General features: G+C 36.5%; 1 protein-coding gene across 1 annotated transcript in view; it reads left to right on the plus strand.

Moving 5' to 3' along the window:
- mrn (general transcription factor IIH subunit 4 marionette) overlaps positions 1 to 24,680 on the plus strand; it is a 452,216-nt gene extending 427,536 nt beyond the window's left edge. The window contains exon 9 of the mRNA XM_068376719.1: positions 24,424 to 24,680. Within this exon, the coding sequence (XP_068232820.1) occupies positions 24,424 to 24,636 (213 nt within the window). The 3' untranslated portion in view covers positions 24,637 to 24,680. The remainder of the gene's footprint in view (positions 1 to 24,423) is intronic.
- Positions 24,681 to 26,344: the final 1,664 nt, after the last annotated feature.

Here is a 26,344-nt window from a genome sequence, read left to right on the forward strand (position 1 = left end):
AATAGATCATATCCATAATAGAATTGCACATTTCATTGAGAAATCAAAAGACTATGTGGAAGCTTTTACGTTAGCGACTAAAGGTGTACTGTTACCGCATTTATTGCCGATAAGAGACTTAACTTTAATTGTGGAGAACGAAAAGGAGAAATTAGGTTATATTCCTTTGTTAGACGCACGTAGGTTAGAATTTTATTACAGCCTAATTACAGTAAGCGTTGAAAATCACAGGATTATGATTACAATTCCCTTTGATTCTTCCGATGCCTGGCAATCTTACAGGATATCACCATTTCCGACTTTCATGACGAATAACTCAAACCCAGTAATATCCAGTTTGACAGGACACGTATTGATTTCCCCAGACAAGGAAACATACGGTCATTAAAGACTTAAATCAATTAACTCACTGTTCAGACGCAATGAATAGAAAAATATGTACAGATGACTCCTTTGAATTCCATAAAAACTCAATGGATTCATGCGAGTTAGGTATAGTGCTAAACGGTGCTCTCTTCCATACACATGAAAATTGTCTGAAAAAACTTTATCCCTTTGACGATAATAAGTTCAATTGCAGACTGAACAACGGCTCGTGGATACGATACGACAAGGCCGGCTTCAATGTATCATGCCCGGACGGATCCACGTCCTATTCCCAAATCTTCGTTGCAGCAGATGGTTGCTTCGGTACGTCCACAAATTACACGGTCCGAGGAATCAACACTATCATCAGAGAACGGGCCTACTTCGAAAACTTCACATGGTCGACTACAATCCCTTCTTTACCTCTCCCATACAACGCACGAGTGGCTAAGCGGTTGATGAAATTAACCGAGATGGACCACCGGACACCGACTTATGCAGATCTTCATTTCTACATGTTACTAGCAGCAATCAGCATTACGGTGATGATATTTATCGCTGTTAACATCTTTGTTTGGCGTAGGTTAAGAAAAAATAAGTTGGAGATCAAACAGAACGTTTTGCCATGTCCAGACAATACTCGTGTTTTATTTCAATTTTAAGCTGTTTGAAATTGGCCCCTTCATTCGCTCAAGGAGTACAATTGTCTTGGAAAAGTGTTGTGCACGAAAAGCAGTTAGTACACTAGTAATATGTAGTTGAAGAGACTCTTGAACATTTGCATTTTAAAAAACATTTTAAAAACATTTAAAATATAAATCAGTTTTTGGGCATCTAATAAAATATATAAGCCCTATATATAAAAATGATATATATATATATATATATATATATATATATATATATATATATATATATATATATATATATATATATATATATATACAAAACCGTGGTGCGTGTACGTACCAGGAATTCGTGTTTGTGCACTAAAATTATATCTTTACCAAGGTAACAAATATTCTTTATTAGTTACCGTATTATAATAATCTTTATTTTTGACAAAGGTGAAAACTATTCTTTACAAGTTACCGAATCATATGTACATTAGTATTTTTTTTTTTTGGTACCATATAATCATTTGCTAGCAATGAACCATATATATGATCTGTATTTTCCATGCATTTTTCTTTGTTTTGGCAATATCTGTTAGGTATGTAATTTTTTTTAATGTACCTATTTGAGCATTCATCCTTCATCGTTTGTTTATGGCTAAAGTTAAAATATATATATATATATATATATATATATATATATATATATATATATATATATATATATATATGTATATATATATGTATATATATATATATATATATATATATATATATATATATATATATATATATCCAGTCACACTCCTAGTAAACATATTTTGAACTTGTCAGTAGAGTTCAATTAATTGAAGGTAGCTGACCGAGCTAATGTAATGTATGTAAAATTACATGTTTAAATCCATGACCTAAAAGGTCAATGTAGAAATTAGGAGCGAGTGTGAGAATGCCAATTCAGTCATAAATAAGACACTGCTAATCAATTGCAATGTAACATTTTTCATGAAGAGTAAACACAATACAAGCGTGAGAAAGAGTTGTCTCTCACCGGATCTAAGTACCTTCCGGTATTAATGTTGTGTTTACATATATCATTAAATGCTGAGATAACTAATTAGACGTTATCATCAATATGGATATTTTAGTCACTTTCTGGTCAAGCTGTCATACGGAATGGTCATCCGACCAAACCATCTATACTCCTGTGAAGGAGATGTTAATAACTGTTTTTAAAGAAATAAACTGTTTTAAAGTTAACTTACTTAGACTTATTCAGAAAAAGTAACCTGCCAGGTCTAAACATTACAACACATTGAAGAGACATTTGATTGGAAAACTAATGTGTGTTTATAACAGTACCACACTAACACATACAGTACTGTATATATCATATATTTACAGTATTGTATTGTATGTATTATACTATTTTTCATTTATTATTGCCTTATGTTCTAATAACTACATCATTAACAGATATTAAGTTAGGTTAGATGTATTGAATGATTCAAATGTATTTGGCTGTATTTCATTGTGGTTATAGATTTAATATAAAATTTAATGTGGTGTTTTTTATAGGGCTTGGAACGAATTAGGTGATATACATATAAAGCATGACTCATCATATGAGAAAAAATCACGATATGAAAGCCACTCCAGAAACAAATAATTTTTCATCCAGAGACATTACTATATATATGCATATATATATAATTTTTTTTGTTATTTATCTGTTTATTCATTTTTTAAATCGCGTGAACATTTCTACATTCTTTATTACAGCCTGCAAAAATGATGGGTGAAGGAATAACGGTTGAGAGGTATTTGCATTCAAAGCTATATGTGAGTGTATTGGATGTTATCAGCCATCCTGAAGATGCTTTGGACTGTTTGGGGGGGAACAATTCTCAAGAGTTAGGTCATTGGAATCTGGGGGATCTAATCTCTGGGGTAGAATTCTTGGCTTTTTCCGGAAGCCCATCAGTACAGATACAGGGAGGATGATTCCATATTCTCTTGGTCTCAGTTCTTGTCAAGATAAATATATCAAAATTGGAGAAGCTACTGAAAATGAAAGACATTGATTTGAATTAACATGATGAGAACTTTGATGAATTGGAAAACCAAATTGTGGAGCTTAGCACACACTTAACAAATTCCACCCAGATCACTGATCTCACTGCAATGAATATGGAATCAATCAAGTTAATACTTCAAACACTGATGGACTCAAAACCAGAGAAAATTACATACACTAACAAATTTAAGGAAAAGAATCTTCTAGTGATTAAATCAACTAATGCGAAGACTAAAATTACTGACAAAAAAATGAGATCGAGCATGCACTAGGCACTCAAATTCTTAATACGAGGTCAGCTTCAAATGGAAATGTTGTTGTAAATTTTGCTGACAAAAAGATCAGAGAGGAAGCAGCAAACAAGATTCAGTCAATGGTTGCTGACATCAAGACGAGAAAAATTGGAAAACTAAAACCAAAAATAATGGTATGCAATGTATACAATGGTGAAGATGAAGCAGTAAATGCTTTGATTCAAAGGAATCGTTGCCTTGACTATATCTCAAACATAGAAGAGAAGATAAGTCTGGTACTCAAGAAAAGTGTTGCAGGAGGGACTACCCACTACTAGTTGAAATGTGATCCTGAAGTTCGGAAGGCTATTCATAATAATGGTGACAAAGTTATGTTGCGATGGGGTAATTAAAACATACGTGATAGTTACCATGTGATCACCTGCTACCACTGTCAGAGGTATGGACATTTTGAAAAAGATTGCAAGTCTAAGACTGATGATAAGTCTGCGGAAAATGTTTTGAAAAACATTCCACCAAAGAATGTAATTCACAACAAATGTATAAACTGCATTAAGTTAAACAAACCAGATGACCACATAGTTAACTAGAGAAATTGCAAAGCTTTTGATTTGGAATTGAAGAGAGTAGCAGAAAATACCGACCATGGATACTAAAGATGTCATACAATGTGGCTATGTAAAAATACAATCTGTTGGCAATAAAACTATTCAAATTCGAGAATGGATAAAAGAGAAATATTTGCACATATTAGCATAATCTGAAACATGGTTAAATATCTTTGACAAGGCCAAGATCGCTGAAATGACCTCAACACGCCTTCTCTCATATTCCGAGAGATGGCAGGTCTGGCAGGGGTATCGGGCTCTTCATTCATAACGATTACTCAAATCTCAAAATCTTAAAAAGAGCTAGTGTAACAAGCTTTGAATATATAGAAATAAACTTTATGCATGAAAAAAATATTCATTGTATCAGTTTACAAACCTCCGAGAACTAGTATATTCTTTGAAGAATTCAGTGTACTCAATGAGATAATTATCATGGAAAAAAAGGAATTAACTATTTGTGGAGACTTCAATCATTGGATGGATGACACATCAAATCTAGATGCTTCAGCATTTAGTGAGTTAATGGAATCATATCAATTGGTGGATAATGTTGACTGCGCAAGTACTTTAACGAGGCATACGTTGGACCTAGTTTTAAGTGATGGAATGAATTACATTGTATCTGATATAAATGTAGAAGTGGAATGCACTATCTCTGCAGTGCAAAACTTATTACGTTTAGACTACCTCTACAGAAACACACTGTGGTGAAGAGAATAAACTTCAGGCATAAATTAAACTTTTCTCCTTTTGTACTTATTGAAGAAGTTACAAAGAAAATAAATGATGCTATCAGCATTCCCTGCAATCATGATAACCAACGTTTGTTGGGCGCTGTGTGTATTGACTGACTTCTGACCTTATACGGTATAATAGGGTGAGTAAAAGTGAATATGATACCATGTGTCCGCTGATGGAAAAGACTATAATTGGTAAAGATCGATCTTCTTGGTTTGATGGAGAGACTTGAGAAAAAGAGAGAAAAAAGATGCAAAGATAGAAAGTAGAATCGGTTGAAAACTGAAAATACATGGGTAGAATACAAAACTGCAATGTGCCAATATAATTGCCTAATCAGAATAGTAAAAAGCGAATACTATAAGAGAAAGATCCGTGAAGCAGCAACAGACATAAATAAGTTATATCGTCCTCTAAATGGTATAATGGGAAATGTAAATGAGAAAAGGCTACCAGAGTGGTACAGTGACCAGGAACTAGAAAATAATTTTTTAGCATTCTTTAAAAACAAAATAGAAAATATAACCAAGTCATTTGCAAATATTCAACATCAGATTAATGTTACACCAGATACACAGATAGAATTAATGAGATTCAATAATATAACACAAGGTGATATCACCCGGAATATCAAGAGAGCAAAGAAAACAAACTGCGATCTATCCAATGCCAATATTTGAAGTAACTGGTGAAAGAAACTTTTCTAGTCTAGCTGATATGATTATGAGAATAGCAAATACAACCATCAAAGAGTGTAAGTTTCCCAAATCTGAGAAAATGGCTATCGTCATGCCGGTTCTGAAAAGTGCTCTAGGTTATCAGGAATTAAGCATATATAGAAATATTTCGAATCTATCCATTTTTTCCAAAAATGCTTAAAATCATAATTCATGAACATCTAATTAGTCATTTAGAAGAAATAGAAGCTTTATACAATAAGCTCCCACGAGACATCAAAATGATTGAGCTATTAAGGCTTTCAAAAGGAAACTGAAGACTTTCTTATTCAGTGAGAACGATACACAATGTGAAATGTTGAATGCTTCCGAACGATCACAATAAAATGACTGTGAGGTCCTGTAGAGAGTAGAGTTCCCTTGCTGTATAGGACAGAAAAAAACAACCCTCAAAGTAAATTAACAGGTGGGTTTGGCTTACACCTGTTTTGGTACTATCCCATGGGTATGGTATGGAGTGGACTACCTGGGGCATATGCTCTCGCTGTGCCAATGGTGGAGAATGCAAATTTCCCCACTAGCGTATGATACTTTCTTAATATTCTCAAGCAGGCAAACCAACCAATCAACAACGGACGAACAAATGGATTCTTCTGATATCAAACCCTCATCCTTTGGATATGCTGGACCCCGCCCCCACTCTGTTGACGACCTAATTTAGTCAAGGAAAACTCTGTTGATGACATAGGAACAAAAAAGACCCCTCTACTGATGTTTCATAACCATGTAAGTTGGGTAACACAGGGAAACTTCGAATCCTTCATGTTACCCAAATTGCAATAGATATAAAGCATTTGCGTGCTATGGATTGATGAAAGATGTAAGAGTAAAACTTAAAAATAAAAAATGTTATCCATAGATATCTTACAATAGTCATGACAAAGTATTTAATGCAATATGTGACATCAATAATAATAAAATTAGTAACTTAAATGTCATGGGTGCTTGTTGTGATAAGGTACTAAACGATTTGTATTTGTATAGACCTGCTGACTCGTTTGAAAAATATGTTTAGGAAGCCAAAATTACCAATGTGACTTGTTGCTGAGCCTAAAGGGAGTACAGGAAATTATTCTAAGATTTGCAAACTAATTCAGGAAAAAAGTAGGAACCATTACACCTGGTGATATATATGGCTTTGGAAAAATTAGCTTCCTTATCAATGCCAAATCATGCATGCAGTCTGTAATACTGTCCAACCTCAAGACAAGTACTGATGATATAATGTTAGATGTCAGACCACACTTAGATTTTAGTTACATAAGGGGAGTGGTCTTCAGTAAAGACCTGTATGAATTTACAGAAGAGGAGATACTAACCATGTGTCCATTAACTGTGTGGAAAGTGCACCAGGTTCCTTGGACCTCAGTAATTATCCTTAATTTCCAGGATGCTGATGTACCTTTCCACATTGTTACTGAAAATGAAAGGATTAAAGTTCAACAGAAGCCACTACAATGTTTCACTTGTTTTAATTTTGTACACCCTTCTAGAGTTTGCAAAAAGAATGTGCAGCATTTGTTTCAGATTTTACCATGGAGAGTGCAACTCAAATCATAAATCCACTGATAGGAGCTGCAAGCTTTATAAGTTTGAATAAGCTGCCCTCAACAAATTCAGTGTAGAACACACAAGTGTTGGGCATGCCAAAAGACTACTGAATAAACCAAGCAGCTATACAAAAACATTAAAATCAATAGGAAATTTACCACAGGAGACATCAAACCCATTTAGTACTGCCAGTAGATCTAAGAAAGGAAATACATCTTCTGATGATAAAATGCTGCATGACAAAGTAAGTAAGAATACTGCTATCTAAGGTGCCACGATTTATTAACACTGGGGCAATTGCCCCTTTCTATTCAACTTTCGTCCCCCATTCTAAACAATTGTACTAACCTCTTTCAGGCCGTTGCCTTGCTGAATTTGATGGAGGTTCCACTTTAAACCAATTTGCCCGGAGCACTTGTAGTGGTGGAGGTGCAAAAACTGGGTAGCTCACCACCTTTTAATTGAAAAAGAGAGAAACCTCCATCTTTCTCTCCCCCTTCCATAAAAAACCAAGATATGACTTCAAATGGATATGATGTTTTGTCTGTAAATATTTCTGATCAACCGGAAGACAACTTGAATGACTCAGAAATTACAGTTAGGTCCACCATCCCCCTCAACAATCAGATCAAAAGGACACAAAGAAAAAGACAAATGCAAAACCCAATTTATCAAGACCCTCACTAAAGAAACCATTGGGAAATTGTATTACATTAAAAATCTTTAATGGGAAGACCTCATCCAAGGTATCTTCCAGAAAATAAACCAAAGTTTTTTCCTCCATTGGAATTGTCAGGGTTTAAAGGCCAACTATGAAAAACTTAAGCTCCTTATAACTGAGCACTTCCCTTTAATTGTAAATTGTATGTAGTACAAGAGAGCAAGCTCTGTGCTAATACTCCTTGTCCTTGAGAGTATGTTAGCTATAGGAAGCTATATTATCGACGAGCTGGGAGCCATGGTAGAAGTCTTATATACGTTCGTTGAGATGTTCCTAAATATCTTTGTCTATCTGTACCCCTCTCCAGGGAGTGGTTGCACAAATTGAAATAGGGAGAAAATACACAATATGCTCTCTTTACGTGCCTTCAAATAATATCTCTTATAATAATGTAGTAGTGGTGATTGAACAAGTCCCTCAACCTTTTCTCTCACTTGGAGATTTGAATTTTGAATAGTAGACATTTTTTATGGGGTAACGTTTTAGCAAATGCATGAGGTAATATATCATCAGTTGTGGAGAATGAAGATATATGACTCCTTAATACAGAAGAGCCCACATACTTTCATGGTTAGACAGGTACCTGGTCATGCTTTGACATTTCAATTGCAAGCTCTAATTGCCTTATTGACTGGAATTCTCCATATAGTAGGAATCAATTCGATTCCCAAAACCACAGTGTTATTAAAATGGCGATCAGTCCCCTGGTGGTCTTCAGGACTAACTGCCCTGCACAGAGCCACAAGAAAATCTTTTGACTCGATTGCATTGACACCATACAGAGGAGAATTTGATAATATACAGAAATGTAGAGCACAGTTCCGCAATAACATGAAAGAAGCTAGGCGCCAGTCTTGAATATCTTTTGTTTTCTCAGTCAACAGTAGAACACCACCATCTACGTGGAGAAAAGTAAGAAGGATAGGTAAATTTACCCTCAACACACCACCAGTGTTAAAGGTGAATAATTAGTGTGTTACTGGAGCTGCTGAGATTAGCAATGTCTTGGCTGATCATTTCTCCAATGTATCATGCAAGTGTGAAGCAGCTACTGGTCATCAGTGTAGAAACATTGAAGAACAGAAAATGATAAATTTTGCAACAGAAAAGGAAGAATCTGATATTGCTCCTTTTACTGAAAGAAAATTTGATTCTGCACTAGCTAATTGTAAAGATACTGCCGCTGGACCTGATAGAATTTCATAAGCAATGATTAAACACGTCCCTGTTAATACTAAGGTATTTATTTTCAGCATTATTAACAGAATATGGCATGATCCTAGTTTTGCTCGAGTTTGGGAACTAGCCATTATTTTAGCCTTTTTAAAACCTGGTAAGGATAAGTTTTTAGCAGCAAACCATTAACCAATTGCATTGACATCTTATTTATGGAAGATCATGGAGAAGATGGTCAATGCAAGACTGATGTGGTACCTAGAGAAGAAAGGTATTTCGTCACCTATCCAGTGTGGATTTAGGAAAATGCACTACATGACTAATTGGTTCATGTATTTTGAGTCCTCTATTTGTGAAGCCTTTGCTTTGAAATGGCACGATATAAGTCTTTTTACTTTGAAAAGCATTTGATAGTGCATGGAGATATGGTATACATAAAACAATTCTTAATTTGAGATGAGAGGAGAGCTACCATTGTTCATTCAATCATTTGTTTCACATAGATTTTTTCAAGTTAGAGTGAGGGAAACTATGTGAGAGGAAATGTCAGGAAGAATGAGTTCCCCAGGATAGTGTGCTAAGTGTAATCCTATTTGCATTAGCCATTAATGGGATGTCCTCTGTCATTCCCCAAGATGTTCTCTCAACACTCATTGTAGATAATCTCTCCATATCATTATAACTCAATTGAAAAAATTATTCACTGGGTTCATATGAATAGTTTTCGAAAAGCAAAACTCTTGTTGTCCATTTCTGTCGTATTCAAGGAGTACGTCCAGACCCGGATTTGTACATAAAATGTCAACGGATCCCATGTGTAAGTGAAGCTAGATTTTTAGGATTGATATTTGATTGTAGGCTTATATGGGTTCCTCACTTGAAAGCCTGAAAAGTAAGGTGTTTTGAGGTTCTAAATCTTTTAAAAGTTTTATCCCGCACATCATGGGGCATATTGTAAAACTCTCTTAAAGTTATATAAGGCTTTATTTTTTTCAAAAAATAACTATGGGTGTGAAATATACTCCAGCTACCTCAAACCAATTAAAGATTTTAGATTCTATACACCATACTAATATCAGATTGGCCACAGGAACCTTTAGAACTTTACGTATCCCAAGCCTCCTTGTTTACACTGGAGAATTACCTTCAGACCTTTACAGAATGCCCTCTATTGTTCGGTATTGTTTTAGGTTGTAAAGACTTCCTATTACTTTAGCGTATCAGACTACAAACCTTGTAAGGCATTGTAGATATTTTGAGTTGCACCCGAACTCTCCTCAACCTTATGGTTTTCTAGTAAAACAACTGATACACAGTCCTGACAGATAAATTTATATAGCTAGAAGTAAGGTGCTTCCATTTAAGATATCATTAATCCCTCCCTGGAAATTATCAGAGTTATCTTTCTGTTATGGCCCCTGTGGTCGCAGGGGCATAACAACAATTAGAATAGCGCTAACGTATCCTTGTGTGTTGTAAGAGCCGACCAAAAGGGACGGAACGAGGGGACTGGAAACCCCTTTCCTATAATTTTATTCCTGAGAGATATCAAAACGGAGGAGCTCGGGGGAAAGTGACTACCCCCCCCCCCCACCACACTATTAATTTGGGGTGTCTGAATGTGTGTGGATATAGTACGATAAAGAGTAAAAGATGTGAGATTGGAAGTATGTTTAGGAATAGAAGAATAGTTATATTGGCTTTGTTTGAGACAAATAAAAGGAAGGGTGAAGTGATGTTTGGTGAAGTGACTGGTAGAGAGTCTGGGATTGAAAGGGGAAGAGCAAGAGAGGGTGTGTCTTCATTGTCGAGTGAATGGATGACAGGTAAAATAGTGGTATGGAAGGAAGTATCATCTAGGTTATTGTGGATAAGGGTTAGAATTGGTAGGGAATGTTGGGCTTCTGTTATTGTGTATGGGCCAGGTTGTGAGAAAACAGTTGGTACTGGAGAGGTAGAAGGTGTCATCAAGAAATATGGCGTACCAGGTGAAAATGAGAGTGGTGAGAGACTGGTAGCTATATATGTTGAACAAGAGCTGGTGATAAGTTATATTTTTTTCAAAAAGAAAGATAATAAGTTTACATGGGAAAGAGTGGCAAATGGAAGAGTGATAGAAAGGGCATTAATGGATTGTGTTGATAACAAGAAGGATGTTTGGAAGATTGAAAGATGTGCAGGTGTTTAGAGGTATGGCTAACAGTATGTCTGATCTTTTTTGGTTGAAGGGAAATTAGTTATAACAAAGACGTGGGTAAATAGAGGGGGGGGGGAGGATGTAAAAGGGAGGTAGTGAAGCTTGAAGAGTTGAAAAACCAGAGGTAAAAAGTGAAATTCAAGAAAGGTTGGAAGTGGCATATGACAGTGTGAAAGTGAGAGAAACTAGTAATATAGAGGAGGAGTGGAAGTTAGTAAAAAAAAAAAAATTGTTGGGATTGCAAGTAATGTGTGTGGCAATAGGATCGTTGGAGGCAGCATGAGGAAGGGTAGTGAATGGTGGAATGAAGGAGTGAAGATTAAGGTGGAAAAGAAAAAGGGAGCATTTGAATAGTGGCTGCATAGTAATAGTGTAGAGAAATATGAAAGATATGGAGAGTAAAATTTGAAAGTAAAATATAAGGTAGCTGAGGCAGAGAGGGTGGCTGACTGGAGGAGGGGTCAGGAATTGGGTCGTTCATATGAAGAGAATAAAAAGATTTGAAAAAAGAGTGAAGAGAGTAAGGAAGTGTAGTTCGAGAATTGAAGAGATAGTGAAAGATGGAAGGATATTGAAAGAAGAGGAGGCAAAGAAAAGGTGGGCAGAATATTTTGAAAGATCACCGAATGTACTTTGATAGGGAGGCAGATATATTTGTAGGTGTTGAGGTGCCAGTGATGGGAGATGAGAATGAGAGAAAGATTACAATAGAGGAAGTGAAGAGAGCCCCAGATAAAACGAGAATAGGAAAAGCACCTGGTATGGATGGTGTGAGGGCTGAGATGCTAAAAGAAAGGGTGTGTGACAGTACTTGAATGGTTGGTGAGGTTGTTTAATACCTGTTTTATGTTGTCAATGGTGCCAGTGGACTGGGTGTGTGCATGTATTGTTCCACTAAACAAAGGTAAGGGAGATGTGCATGAGTGTTGTAATTCAAAGGGTATTAGTTTGTTGTGTGGGGTTGGAAAAGTGTTTGGTAGAGTACTAATTAATAGGATTAAGGATAAAACAGAGTATGCAATTTTAGAAGTACAGGGTGGTTTTAAAAGAGGAAGGGGATGTATGAATCATATTTTTACAGTTAGGCAGATATGCTAGAAATATTTAGGAAAAGGCAAGGAGGTGTATGTTGCATTTATGGATCTGGAGAAAGTTTATGATAGAGTTGATAGGGAGGCGATGTAGAATGTAATGAGGTTATATGGAATTGGTGGAAGATTGTTCCAAGCACTAAAGAGTTTTTTACATAGTCAGTAAAGCGTGTGTTAGGATAGGAAATGAAGAGAGCGAGTGGTGTCCAGTGAGAGTAGGGCTGAGACAGGGATGTTTCATGTCACCATGGTTGTTCAATTTGTTCATTGATAGAATTGTGAGAGGTGAATGCTCGAGTGTTTGGTCAAGGATTGAAATTAATTGAGAAGAGTGAGCATGAGTGGGAGGTAAATCACTTGTTGTTTGTGGATGATGCTGTACTGTTTGCAGACTCGGAGGAGAAGCTGGGTCGATTAGTGACAGAGTTTGAAAGGGTGAGAGAAGGAAGTTGAGAGTTAATATAGGTAAGAGTAAGGTTATTAGATGCCATGAGAAGGAAGGGTGGTGCTAGGTTAAACGTCATGTGAGATGGAGAGTTCCTTGAGGAAATATATTGGTTTATGTACTTGGGGTCTCTTGTTGCTGCAAATGGTGGAGTGGATTAGATGTAAGTCGGAGAGCGAATGAAAGATATAAAGTGTTGGGGGTGGTGGAGGGAGTGGTGAAAAATAGAGGGTTAGGAATAAAGGTAAAGGGAGTTCTGTATGAGGATGTGATTGTACTTACTAACTGTGATGTATGGTTCGGAGTTGTGGGGAATGAAAGTGACAGAGACAGAAATTGAATGTGTTTGTAATGAACTGTCTGAGGAGTATGGCTGGTGTATCTTGATTAGATAGAGTTAGGAAGGAAGTAGTGAGAGGGAGAATGGGTGTTAGAGTGGATATGAATTTGTTTGGTCATGTAGAGAGAATAGAAAATGGCTGCCTGCTGAAGATGGTGATGAATGCAAGAGTTGATGGGAGAAGTACAAGAGGAGGGCCAAGGTTTGGGTGGATGACTGGAGTGAAGAAAGCTCAAGGTGATAGGAGGATAGATGTGAGAGAGGCGAAAGCGCGTGCTAGAAATAGGAAGAATGGCAAGCGATTGTGATGCAGTTCTGGTCGGCCCTTCTGCTCTCTCCATTTGCCTTGGTGACCACTGAGGTAGTAAGGGATTTAGCATATGATGCTTCACTTGTGGTGGATAACGGGTGAGGGTGGGCTGCGGCACCCTAGCAGTACCAACCAAACTCGACGGAATCCCTCGTCAGGCTAGGAGAAAAGTCCCATTTTGTTCCTTTTTTTAGTGTCAGTTACCCCCAAAATTGGGGAGAATACTTTGGTAAATAGATAGATCTTTCTGTAAATATTTTATTGGTATTGAAAATAATATAACTGACTTAAAAGCCAGGTATCCTATTATGGAACATGTTGCAGAACATAAGGAATTGCCTTTTATATACTGTATACTGATGCCTCTAAATCTGATGCTGGCATTGGATTTGGAGTATATGATAATGCTTTTAATAATAGAGATGCACTTCCTTTTTAATAGTAGAGATGCACTTCCTCTAGTATCTTCTATATTTACTGCCAAACTACAGTGATGCCTCAGGATACGAAAGTAATCCGTTCGTATCCTGAGTCGCGTTTTACATGTAAATAGCCTAATCCGTTCCAAGCCTTACGAGAAGACACCTTTTCTTCCATAAACACGCTAAACTGTAGGAATAAACATGCAATGCAGCCATTTCTATCATTCAATAATTAACCCAACCGTTAAAAACAGCCTAATCCATTCCAGAAACCACTATGAGATTATTCAATAATGTAGTTATAGCCAAGTTATCCCCCCCCCCCCAGCCCAAAGAAAACGGTCCGTTTTCTTTACTACTGTATAAAAGTTACGGTACTGTATGTAAAGCATTTAGATCAGCGAAGGTGTATTGTTACCTGTACGTACACCTAAATTAAGGATTGATACCTGTACACTCTGAAAAAAAGGTTACAGTTAATTAGTGTAACAAAAAAGTTGAAACTTACCTTTTGATTGAGACGATGTCCGATAGCGAAGTCGCGGCAGAGGAGGATGGCATAAGGCAGAAAACGTAACAAGTGACAGACTACGTACAGTAATTTACACACTTAACACATTAACACTTAAACTTTACGAAATAAAAAAATGGCAGAAATAATTAACACTTAACATTACGTATGGAAAACTATAAAATGAAAGAAAAAATTACTTTAACACTTAATGGTAACATAAAACTTAAATTTTTTTTTTTTGCTTTTTTATAACTTTACGTTTTTCATATTTTCTAAATCTCTTCTACTTCTTTATCACTTTCTTTTTTCTGTTTCTTTTCTTTACTTTCACCTTCTAATTCTTCATCCCTTGCTCTTTTCTGTTTCTTTTCTTCACTTTCACCTTCGTCTTGGCCTACTAATACCGCTGGCCTCTTTAATAAGAAACTATCCATTGAAGCTTGTTTCTGCCTACTTTTCAACACATTTCTAAAATGCATTAGGCAAACGTCATTGCAGTGTTGAAGCGCACGGTTGGTATAAACTTTTTCTGGATGTTCCTTTTCGACGTAGTCTGCCATTTTATGGAAACATGCGAGAATTTCCTTGATGTCTGCCGTTTTCAAAGGTGTAACATCCTCCTCATCACCGCTAGAGAACTGCTCTTGAACATCACTCACTTGCATCGTCTCCAACTCCTTCAGGTCGTCCGTCGTCAACTCTTCGTGGTGCTCCTCGATAAGTTCATCTATATCCTCCGCGCTAACTTCCAGCCCCATGGACGTACCAAGATGTACGATGTCAACCACCTCAGACTGCTGAATTGGTTCAGGATCGTCAACGATCTCGGCTTCGCCTCCAGGCTTCCCGAACCCCTCGAAGTCTCGTGCAGAGACAGCATCAGGCCACAGCTTCCTCCAAGATGAGTTCAGGGTACGCCTCGAAACTTCCTGCCAAGCGAGATCGATGAGTTTGAGGCATATCACGATGTTAAAGTGATCTTTCCAAAATTCACGCAGAGTGAGGTTTGTACTCTGTGACTTGGAAACATCTCTGGAAGAGATGCTTCGTGTACAATTTTTTAAAATTTTAAATAACTTGCTGGTCCATGGGCTGGAGGAGAGGGGTGGTGTTAGGCGGTAGATATAGGACCTTTATGAAGGAATACTCGGCCAGAAGATATTCCTCGAGGCCAGGAGGGTGAGCTGGAGCATTGTCCAACACCAGCAGACATTTCATAGGGAGGCGCTTTTCTTCCAAATATTTTCGGACAGTCGGACCGAAGCAGATATTCACCCAATCAATAAAAAGTTGCATCGTTACCCAGGTTTTAGCATTCGCCCTCCACATCACGGGAAGGTTCTCCTTGATGACATTGTGGGCTTTGAAGGCTCGGGGATTTTCTGAATGGTACACCAGCATGGGCTTTATCTTGCAGTCCCCACTGGCGTTTGCACAAAAAGCAAGGGTAAGCCTGTCCTTCATAGGCTTATGTCCGGGTAGCCTCTTCTCCTCCGCCGTGATGAACGTCCGACGAGGCATTTTCTTCCAAAAAAGTCCAGTTTTGTCGCAATTGAAAACTTGCTGCGAACTGTAGCCTTCCTGCAGAGTCAACTCGTCGAACGTTTTAACAAAGGCTTCGGCGGCCTTCGTGTCCGAGCTGGCTGCCTCCCCATGCCGTACCACTGAAAGAATGCCAGTCCTTTTCTTGAATTTCTCGAACCACCCACGAGAAGCCTTGAACTCTGGTGGTTCCTGCTAGGATGTTCCTTCTCCTGCCCCTTCTTCGGCCTGAGAACGCACGAGATCACCGAAAATGGCGGAGGCCTTCTGGAAAATTGTAGTCTCAGTGATGGTGTCTCCTGAGATCTCTTTGTCCTTGATCCACACAAGAAGCAGCCTCTCCATCTCGTCATGCACGTGGGTTCTCTTGTTGGAGAAAATAGTGACGCCCTTAGAAGGTGTCGCTGCTTTGATGGCCGCCTTCTGCTTCAGGATGGTGCCTATCGTAGATGGATTCCGGCCATACTCCTTGGCGATCGCACTTAAACGCATGCCAGACTCGTACTTTTTTACGATTTCAAGTTTCGTCTCCATCGAGAGCATCGTCTTCTTCTTCTTTCCTTCGGCAACATTCTTGGGACCCATGGCTACAGTAATACGTAATATAATACACTACGTACGTTATATACAGTACTATGTATAGTAAACACTAATACAGTACAGTGCACAGTAACGAATGTTTAATAACGATAACCCGTGGCGTACGAATGTACTGTATATTAACACTACGTCAAACAAGCGAAAGCACACAATGTCTGTTAACGATACCGCGGTCGGGAACGAAAAGAGAGAGAGAGAGATGAACGCCCGTGCGTAAGCAAGCTGGGATAGTTGCCGACCAATAGGAAAGCAGGATCTTATGGCGTCAGCTAGCGTCTGAGTAGGGAGATAACCAATGGGTGAGCGGGAGGCTGTAAGTGAGTCTACCCAAGTTCAAAGTCTGGCGGCGCACGCTTTTTAAAATTACTCTCGGCGAAGAGTTGGGATCTCGTAAGGTTTTCGTATCCTGAAATTTTATTCGTATACTGGGGCATAAAAATCTTGGAATCACTTTTCGCATCCTGAATTTTTCGTAAGCAGAAACTTTCGTATCCAGAGGTATCACTGTATATGGCATCCTAACCGCTATTAAAAAATAGATTTAAAAGAGGAGGGCAATTTTACCATTTTAGTGATACGAGAAGTGTCCTATAAAGCTTTAGACTTTAGAAGTTTTTAATTTCAATTTAAAGATTTTAGAGTGGTTTTTTATTATTGGACTGAGAGGTATGATAATTCGATTTTGTTCGGTTCCGGCACACGTAGGTGTATCTGGGAATAAGGTAAATATACTAGCTAAGAATGCTTCAGCTGAGTTGCTATCAAGAAGGTATCCCATCCTCTTGAATGATTTTTTACCTAGCATTAAGAATTGGTTTTATAATAATTGGCGACAGCATTGAGATAGTTTAGAAGGAAATAAGACGAGATATAACGAATGTTATATCTCCTTGGAGGTATAACACGATGCTCCGAAAGTGGGATACTACTCTTTGTCGTCTCTGCTTTGGTCACACTCGGTTGACATACGAGTTTCTGATGATTGGGCAATACCAGCCATATTACGGCGACTGTTTGGTACCCCTGACAGTGAGGCACTTGTTGATCTAATGCCCCACTTTTAGCAACTTAAGAAATAGAAATAGATATCTATTTGACGGTCTAGGTGAGGATGGCAGGTTCAACCTTGCCAAGATTCTTTGACATGATGTGTCGTACTTTACTAGCGGTATTTTTTTTATTCATTTCAGAAGTAGGTCTTCTGAAAGCTATTCAACTTTTATAAGGGTATATTTGCTTTTATTGCTTTAAAGTCTAATCAGAATGAAAATTAAGAACATTTTGAAAGCTATTGAAAATGAAAGACAACAGTGCCCGCAACGTTTTTGAAGAGCCTTGCGCGCCGCACCCACCTGTCACGAGTGCACCTGCTTTCAATGCGTGACATTATAGGAGTCGCCTCATGCCATATTGGTTTGTTGCTAATGTAAACAACTGAGTATCTCGTGAGTGTTCGTCTGGACAAAGCTGTTTTACGCAAAATTTGGATAGTTACTGTTGTTTTCATTGAAATTTGTACGAATTTTAAGGTAAGCTGAATTTGAATAGATATGCTGTTTTAATGTATTCGCTGTGAAGATCATTCCGCAATCTGGCGACAATTAGAATACTTATAGAATACTGTACTGTATTCATTGGACATCAAGCATTTTGGCCAATAGGAACACAATGAGAGTTATTGAACGAGGCAACTAACCACTGGACCTCGATGACTCGTTTGAGTAGACATGTGAATATTACAATAAAACTTACAACCACCCAATCCAATTCCCCTTCTAAACCATTTTAAGAAACCACCCACGGCAGTTGACTTTAGGTGTAAGACTGGCGTGGTACCAGTGTATAACCCTCAGCATTTGACATAAAGCGAAACGCCTCAATTTTTCATCCATGTTTTTCCTATTTCCATTCCTGGTTCCGGGAAAATGAGAGAATTCTAAAACACCTCCCAGCAGCACGTCCTCTTTTTTCTCTCTTGATTTCAATACATAAATAAAAATATGTTGTTTGTTCGAAATATACTTTTCTTAGTTTTTTTTTTTTTTTTTTTTTTTTTTTTTTTTTTTTTTTTTTTTTTTTACACATCCATTAACAATGAGGCTAGATTAATATTGATTCATTCCCGCTTTTTAAGTAATAAAAACAATTGTAAGTAAAAGATATTGAATAAACTAAACAAGTTATTTTGGAATTGAAAATTGAATATGTGCACTTGAAAATACTGTACATATTTCTGCGAATGAACATTTTGTAGACAAATACATCCTTATTCATAACATAGTTCGTTTACATAAATGTTTGATACACATTTTTTGGTGAAATGGAAGAAGAAAATAGAAAAATTAAAATTAAATGGCATTGAGAGAGAGAGAGAGAGAGAGAGAGAGAGAGAGAGAGAGAGAGAGAGAGAGAGAGAGAGAGAGAGAGAGAGAGAGAGAGAGAGAATGTGGCACTAAAGAGTCTTGTTAATTACTTCTCTTGAAGATTATTTATTGCCTTGTTTCCTTTCCTCACTGGGTTATTATTCCCGGTTTCGGCCCTTGCACTTATAGCATCCTGTTTTTCCAGTGGTCTGTAGCTTCGCTCATATTAATAATGATAATAATAATAATAATGATGATAATAATAATAATAATAATAAAGGGCCTTACATTGATGAGTGTAGTTTCTACTGGGAACATTTTCCAATACAAAGAATGCTCTTCAAATTTATTCCATAGTTGTTTTCTTTCGTAGCTCTGTTATAATTTGCTATTATCTTTCTCTAGTTCACATTTGTTTCATGTATAAATGTGTTATTACCTTCCATGTGTCAATCATATTCATTATACAAAGGTGTTTAATATGATCTCAAACTCCTTTGACGAGCCAGAACTAGACGGGCTTCTTGAACCTGCTGTAGCCATGTTTGTTTTGATCTGGCCTGATTCCTTTGACGGTGGCGCTGCGTGTGGCAGATTGGAATAAAAGTTTGGCTTAGTTTCCTTATTTGGGCCCATTGCTTGAAGATACGGTAGGAGTACGCACCGAAAATTTCAGGAATTAATTTCTGAAGAGATGACCTATCTAATTATACACTAACATGAAATAATTAATTCTTTACTTAAAACAAATGATATTGGCATCAATGACCTTAGGTGTCAGGATGCCAGAAAACTTCTAATCAATCAATCAATCCCCCAGACCGCATTTATCCTATTCTCAGCCTCAGCCTTATATCCTTCCTTCTGATTTATGGTAGATCCCAAGTAACTAAATTGTTCCACCTGTTTTATAACCAAGCCTCTCATCAACATTCCATACTGCTTACCATAATCTTGGTCTTATCCACATTTCCCCTTAAGCCACGCCTCTCCAAAGTCTCCTGCCACTGTACAACCCTTCTCTGTAATTGTTCCTCATATTCAGTGGCAATCGGCAAATCACCAAAGTGAAGACATCTATACTTCTGATGTCTTCACTTAACACATCCATAATCAGTACAAATAAAAATGGGTTTAATGCTGACCCCTTGTGTTGTGGAGAATTGTATTTTTGTTAAAGATAAGCGGGACCTCAGTCCGGATAAGTCTCCCTGTAGCAAGAAACGAGGATCAACAGAGGAGGATAGGAGCGCTAACACTCGAGGGCACAGCATCCTGGCAATAACTTTGATGCTACAGTTCACGAACCTTCACTCTGATAATAGTCTTCTCCATCCAGAGACCTAAAAAACTCCTCACGTGACTAAGTAATTAATTGATGGTCTACCTTAGCTGTGTCAATCTAAGGTCATCTGCACTCTTAGGCTCTATTTCGAATCCGTCCTAGTGACCTCAGTGAGATGCTGAACAGGAATTTACGTTAATATAGACAAAGGCAATGGATAGAAGCAGTGATGTATTTAAGTAAAGTTAAATGGGGATCTTCACCTTCAAAGCACTAAGTTAAAGAATCATACACTTGCATATACCAACTTACCTATACCTACAGAAGGTTACTCTCTTCAACATCTCGGGTACAACTAACCACACTAAATTCTTGATTGGTGTAAAGAAAAATCTTCAAATAATGGGGTTAAAGATACCAATGTCTGCAATCTATTCTAATTTCTTCATTAAAGTAAAGAAGAGAACCAGAGTAGGTCAATAATGATTTATTCAAAGGGCAAAATTGATGAATGAAATGTTAGCCACAATTTACAACACAAAACATTGAAATTGATATACTGTATGAACACGTGGTATTAACCCTCAAACGAAATAAATAAAATCAAAATCTTATGGTAAATAACTTATGCAGTAGGCTACTGTGAGGTCCAAACACGTGATCAGTGACCTCTCGTAATTACCAACAAATAAAACACGATTACATGCAATTCCATGCACGTAGCCCGAAATATGTAGTGCCAGAACGTTACCTAAACTTAACTTAGAGACAAATGGAAACTTATCTAAAGGGGGAATGGCCATTAATTCAACTCACAAGATTCTTGATCCTGGGCACCCATGTCCAGAGAATGGCGGTCTTAAGTTCTACCTCACTAGGCTTGCATCTTGATGAGTAGGCCAGAGGTCTTGAGATGCCATATCTAATTTAGAACAGGTTTGAAACACTTGTGGTTTGTGAATTTTAAGCAATACGCTTATTTAGAATACAAGGAAAACTCTTGTAACTCCAGGGGACAATAGATAATCGGAGGGCTAAACATCTTGCATACAAAATAAAAAATGAAACTAAAAGTTAATTAGCAAATTGGGCTTATGTGTGTGGTCAAACATACCTCCTAGACTAGCAGACTTGAGTTGTAGTACAGAGAAATTTAAAAGTACCTAAATACTCAAGGTAAAATAATGAATACAAAAATGTTTATCTTGAGACACTCGCTTAAGGAAAAATCATCACTCACATTTTCCCCGCCATGATGTCCCAAACAGTAACAATGTCTACATAATATAAACTGTGAAGAAGAGTAGTGAAAAGAATTCTTCACAGCTGTAATCAAACGCTAACTTCAAAGGTTTCTGTTTCCTCAACTGCTGTTAATACTTTCTTCGTTGTTCTTTTGTTCATCATCTCAACCATTCTAACCAACATCTCTGGGACTTTCCTCTTCCTGAAGCACGAAAACATAATTTCTCTTGGTGTTGTATCATAAGCCTTCTCTAGATCTACGAAAGCACAGAAGAGCTATGGTTTTTTCTATAGCGTCTTTTCCTGTAGCTGCCTTACTATAAAGATAACATCTACAGTTCCTCTCCCCCTCATGAGTCCATACTGTTAGTTCCCAATCTTTACAATTTCTCAATGTCTCATCTAGTTCTCTCTCAAAAACTTTCAAACTATGCTCTGTTAGTTTAATTCCCCTGTAGTTACCACATTCCATGACATCACTTTTCTGCTTAAATTTAGATACCTATTGAAATCTCCTCCCAGTCTTTAGGCATTATTTCCTCTTCCCATATCACTCTTAATGAATCCAGGATCCACTCTTCTCCCTCTGTAGATAGTATCTTGCCCATTTCAATTTGAAACTCTGACGTTCCTGGTGCTTTACCATTTTTCATTTAATCAGTGCCTGCTTCACTTCTGTATTCCTTATCTCCATCACTGGCCACTCCACCCTTTGGGCTTCTCCCAGCTTCTCTCTCTCATTTCCAGTATTCAATAATTAATCAAAATATTCTCTCCCTTTCTTAATGTCTCCAAAACCCTCTCTCCTCCTTAGCCTCAAGCAGGAGAAAAGAGTATTGTTACATACCTTCGACTTTGAATTGGGGTTTTGGATTTGTTGTGACATAGGTTCTGAGGCAAGGACTGGAGCGATGGTTTGTTTCATTAATGCCATGCATGACATACTTATAGCAGATGACTTTCAGCTACTGAGGTGCTGTGGCATGTTCAAATGAGCCTGGGGTAACGAGGTCTACCCTATACATAATGAATCCATACCTTGCACGTTGATACACTGTCTTAGAGCAGGGGAGAATATTTCTTTGGTATTTATGTCATATTGGATTCCCTGATCTAGCCTTTAACAAGAACGTCCATGGAGACCACACAGCACCTCCCCATAAGTAAATTCATCTTTCAACAAAACTGATTGATTAAAACCCATAAACCAGGAAATCCAATAAGACCAATGATCATTTCAACAGGATCTATTATAAATTATAAGAATATTTAGTAAAACTGTTTTCTCCTATGTCTGGTTCTATATTGGCTTCACAAATAAAGCTTTTAGTTGATCTTTGCATTAAATTACCAAAGGCCCTGTTTAATTATTGAATATCCAGTTTGGTCCATTAAATTGTTATGTTACCATTACCAACCAATGCCATTATTGAACTCATTTATTTGTGCATCAAAAAGTGGAAGTTTAATTTTAATGGAGCTTCTAATAAACAAGTGATTGATTTGACTATGGGTATTTTTTGTCAAACTTACATATTGGGTATTTTGAGACTAGACGGATATCTTCTGTTTGTTCTCAAATTATTTAGTATTGTTTTGTTGATATCCAGGGTGTTATAAAAGAAATTTTTAATCTTGAGGGTTTTGTTTCTATTATTAATCAATTGTTTCTCACCATAAACTTTACCACAGGAACTGGAGAAAATAATTGTATCCCAGTTGTTTATTGTTAGACAAGCTAATAGATTTAAATATTCTGTATTTAAAATGCTAACCAATAACTAATCATAAACATATCTCTATGTAGGCTATTCTAAATATATAGACTATTGTATTTTCTTCTATGAACCTCAGTGCATCAAGAATATGCTGCTCTGAGTAAGCTACATTGAAGATTAAAGAAATTGACACTAGTCTTTACTATCCTAAGTCTTTTCTTAGAAAATGATTTGAATAAATCCAAGAAAATAGTTTATAGTATCTAAGGAAAAATTTAATAGTGAATAATGGACTTTGTTTGCAATACTATGAATATTTTTTTTTTTTAAGAAGTCGTATCCCTTTTTATGAAAAATAAATATAAGGGTGGTGTTTGAATATAGTGTCACATTGAAATATGATGAATAATAGCTTTGAAATGGATAATAATATAATATACTGTACACTATTCCATGTTCAGAATGTAATTTAAAGTACTTTATGTCTACCAAACTAAAGCCATACCTCTAAGTACTAAACAACATAAAATAACTGTCTCTATGGGGTACTTTAATCATATTTGGTGGCCCATTACCTTCAGTCCCTCAGAACATAGAATCAGATGGTTGAAGACTAAGACAGTAATCCAAGTTAATGACGTGACTCAAAGAAATATTGTAGAACCCTCTTTAATTACCTCAAACCAAGGTCAACATCTAAATTTAAGATATGGTCATTTCTTGCAATCCTGTTGTATCCTCTTTTCTTAAATCCTACTTATCTAGGGTTACCTATAAACTTGACAGCTTGGGGATCCCATTTTTTATATAAATACAATGTTTTTAAAGTATCATTCTCATTGCGAGTTTGATGATATCAACAACCAAATGAAGTTGCTAACTTGTATCTAGCCTTTTTAATTTTCATTTCATGTTTATAATATGTTTCATACTTGTCATCTGTTGTGTTTTGTAAACGCAGATACATGCATATATGCTATATATATATATATATATATATATATATATATATATATATATATATATATAAATATATATATATATATATATATATATATATATATATATATATATGTATATATGTGTGTGCGGGTGCCATAGCCAGGGAAGGAAAAATGTAAGGATTTGATTGAAGTTAGTACTTTCGTCCGTGAGGGCCATCAAAAAACTTAACAATGAGAGTACATATTCAGTGATATCGTATTTATACAGGAGAAGGGGATCCCACAGTTGTCAGTTTCTTGTTAATTAACGGAAAACAGATCACACACACACACACACACACACTTATATATATATATATATATATATATATATATATATATGTGTGTGTGTGTGTGTGTGTGTGTGTGTGTGTGAGTGTGTGTGTGTGTGTGTGTGAGTGTGTGTGTGTTTGAAAGCAGAGGGATGGGCATTAAATGTAATAATTACCTCCCACAATATATAATCAATACATATATTTCTATTTTTGTTATACCTCCAATAACTGGTAAATTTCTTTATTTACAGATAAAGTTGTGGGAGCTAGAAAGGGAGCGCTTAGAAATAACGGAAGGTGTGCTGTACAAAGATTTTATGTCAGTTCATGATTTTTCTCTGCTGTCAAATTTTGCATCAAGCAAAGGAGTGTTGATATACTCAGAGGAAAAGCAAAGGACCATGGTAGTCACAAAAAAGGGCCACCCATCTATAAAGCAGTTTTGGAAAGAACAGTCAAATTGAGGCATTCATTGTTAAACCTTTTTGATAATAAATATTTAATTACTTCATAAGTATTATTATGGACAGTAGTATGGAGACAGAATTTATTTTTATTATCCAGCTATATTTGATAATTTAACAGTTAACAGATGGTATACCTTTCTATATTATAATCAATATTTTTTTAATAAATTTTAATGTCAAGGAACAATTATCTTATTTCAGCCGCCAATATTTTCTTCAATATAAAAAACTTTAGAAAATGATAATTTTAGCTCACTAAAGTAATGAATAAATATTGAAAATGTTGCCTATTTTAGCACAGATTAATTGGAACTGAAAAGTAAACTTTACTGTAGAATCAGAGATGGTCACTGGTACTGTGATTTAGACCATTTGCTTTCCATAGTCAAGAAAAACAGTCAAGTCTAAATGATGGTGGCGTTCATTATCCTAGACTATATAACAATTAAAATATTTTTAAAGAAACAATTTATATTTATGATACTGGAATCTCTTGGCAATGAAAAAAATCTTTTTGGTATTCATAAAAGTGGTTAGGATCATTGCTGTAATCACTGATATAGCAATACAAGCTAAAGAAATTGCCATGAATACTCCACATTGCAAAACTTACTAGCCATTTGAAATTCCAACAATATAAACATGTTTCAAGATGGTTTCCATATTGCAGATAAAAGGTAAATCAAATATTTTAACAAAAATATGTTTTTGTACAATTAAAGAGATTCTAGTAATTTTTCAAAGGTATGAGATTATGCTGACCCTATTTTTGCTAAAATGAATCTATGGTATATTATTCTATTTTCAACTAAAAACCATAGTCTATCAACATGAAGATTGTTTTGAAACCTTCTCTAAGTTTAATCTCTCGATCTTCTAATGACGAAATCCAAGTGTGGAATTGCAGTGTAATATAACTGCCCTCTTTTAAATTCATCTAAGTTGGGCAAGGACAAATAAAACACCCAGTGAAGCGAAGGGACTGTAGCATTTACACACTTGTTACACTCGTAAGGGGTTAAAAGAGTCATACAAAGTTAAAGAAACTTTATCAATACTGAGATCCGGATGTTGAGGAGCCACTGTCCTTGACCTACTTACAATCATACTTTGAGTTTTGTTAGCATTCAACATCATACCCCATAATTTGCACCAGATCTATATTCAGGGGATGGAATTGATGCAAAGAGAGTGGCATCATCTGCATATGCAACAAGCTTGTTTTCTAGGCCAAACCACATGTCATGTGTATATAATATGAAAAGTAATGGGCCAAGAACACTACCCTGTGGAACACCAGATATCACATTCCTATACTCACTATGGTGCCCATCAACAACAACTCTTTGAGATCTATTACTTAAAGAATCAATAATAATGCTAAGAAACGACCCACCCACTCCCAACTGTTTGAGTTTCAAAACAAGGGCCTCATAATTAACACGGTCAAAGCAGCACTAAAATCAAAGCCAATCATACGAACTTCCTGACCACAATCAAGGGGTTTTTGTACAGCATTGGAGATTGTAAGAAGGGCATCACATGCTCCAAGGTCTTTACGAAAACCAAATTGCAAACTAGGGAATAGATGATTACCTTCAAACCTGTTGAGACGTTTTGCCAGAAGACGTTCAAAAACTTTAGATAATATGGGAGTTATGGAAATTGGGCAGTAATCAGTGGGACTTGAGCTACCACAAACACA

Source organism: Palaemon carinicauda, chromosome 7 (assembly GCF_036898095.1).
Source record: "Palaemon carinicauda isolate YSFRI2023 chromosome 7, ASM3689809v2, whole genome shotgun sequence".
NCBI classification, from domain to species: domain Eukaryota; kingdom Metazoa; phylum Arthropoda; class Malacostraca; order Decapoda; family Palaemonidae; genus Palaemon; species Palaemon carinicauda.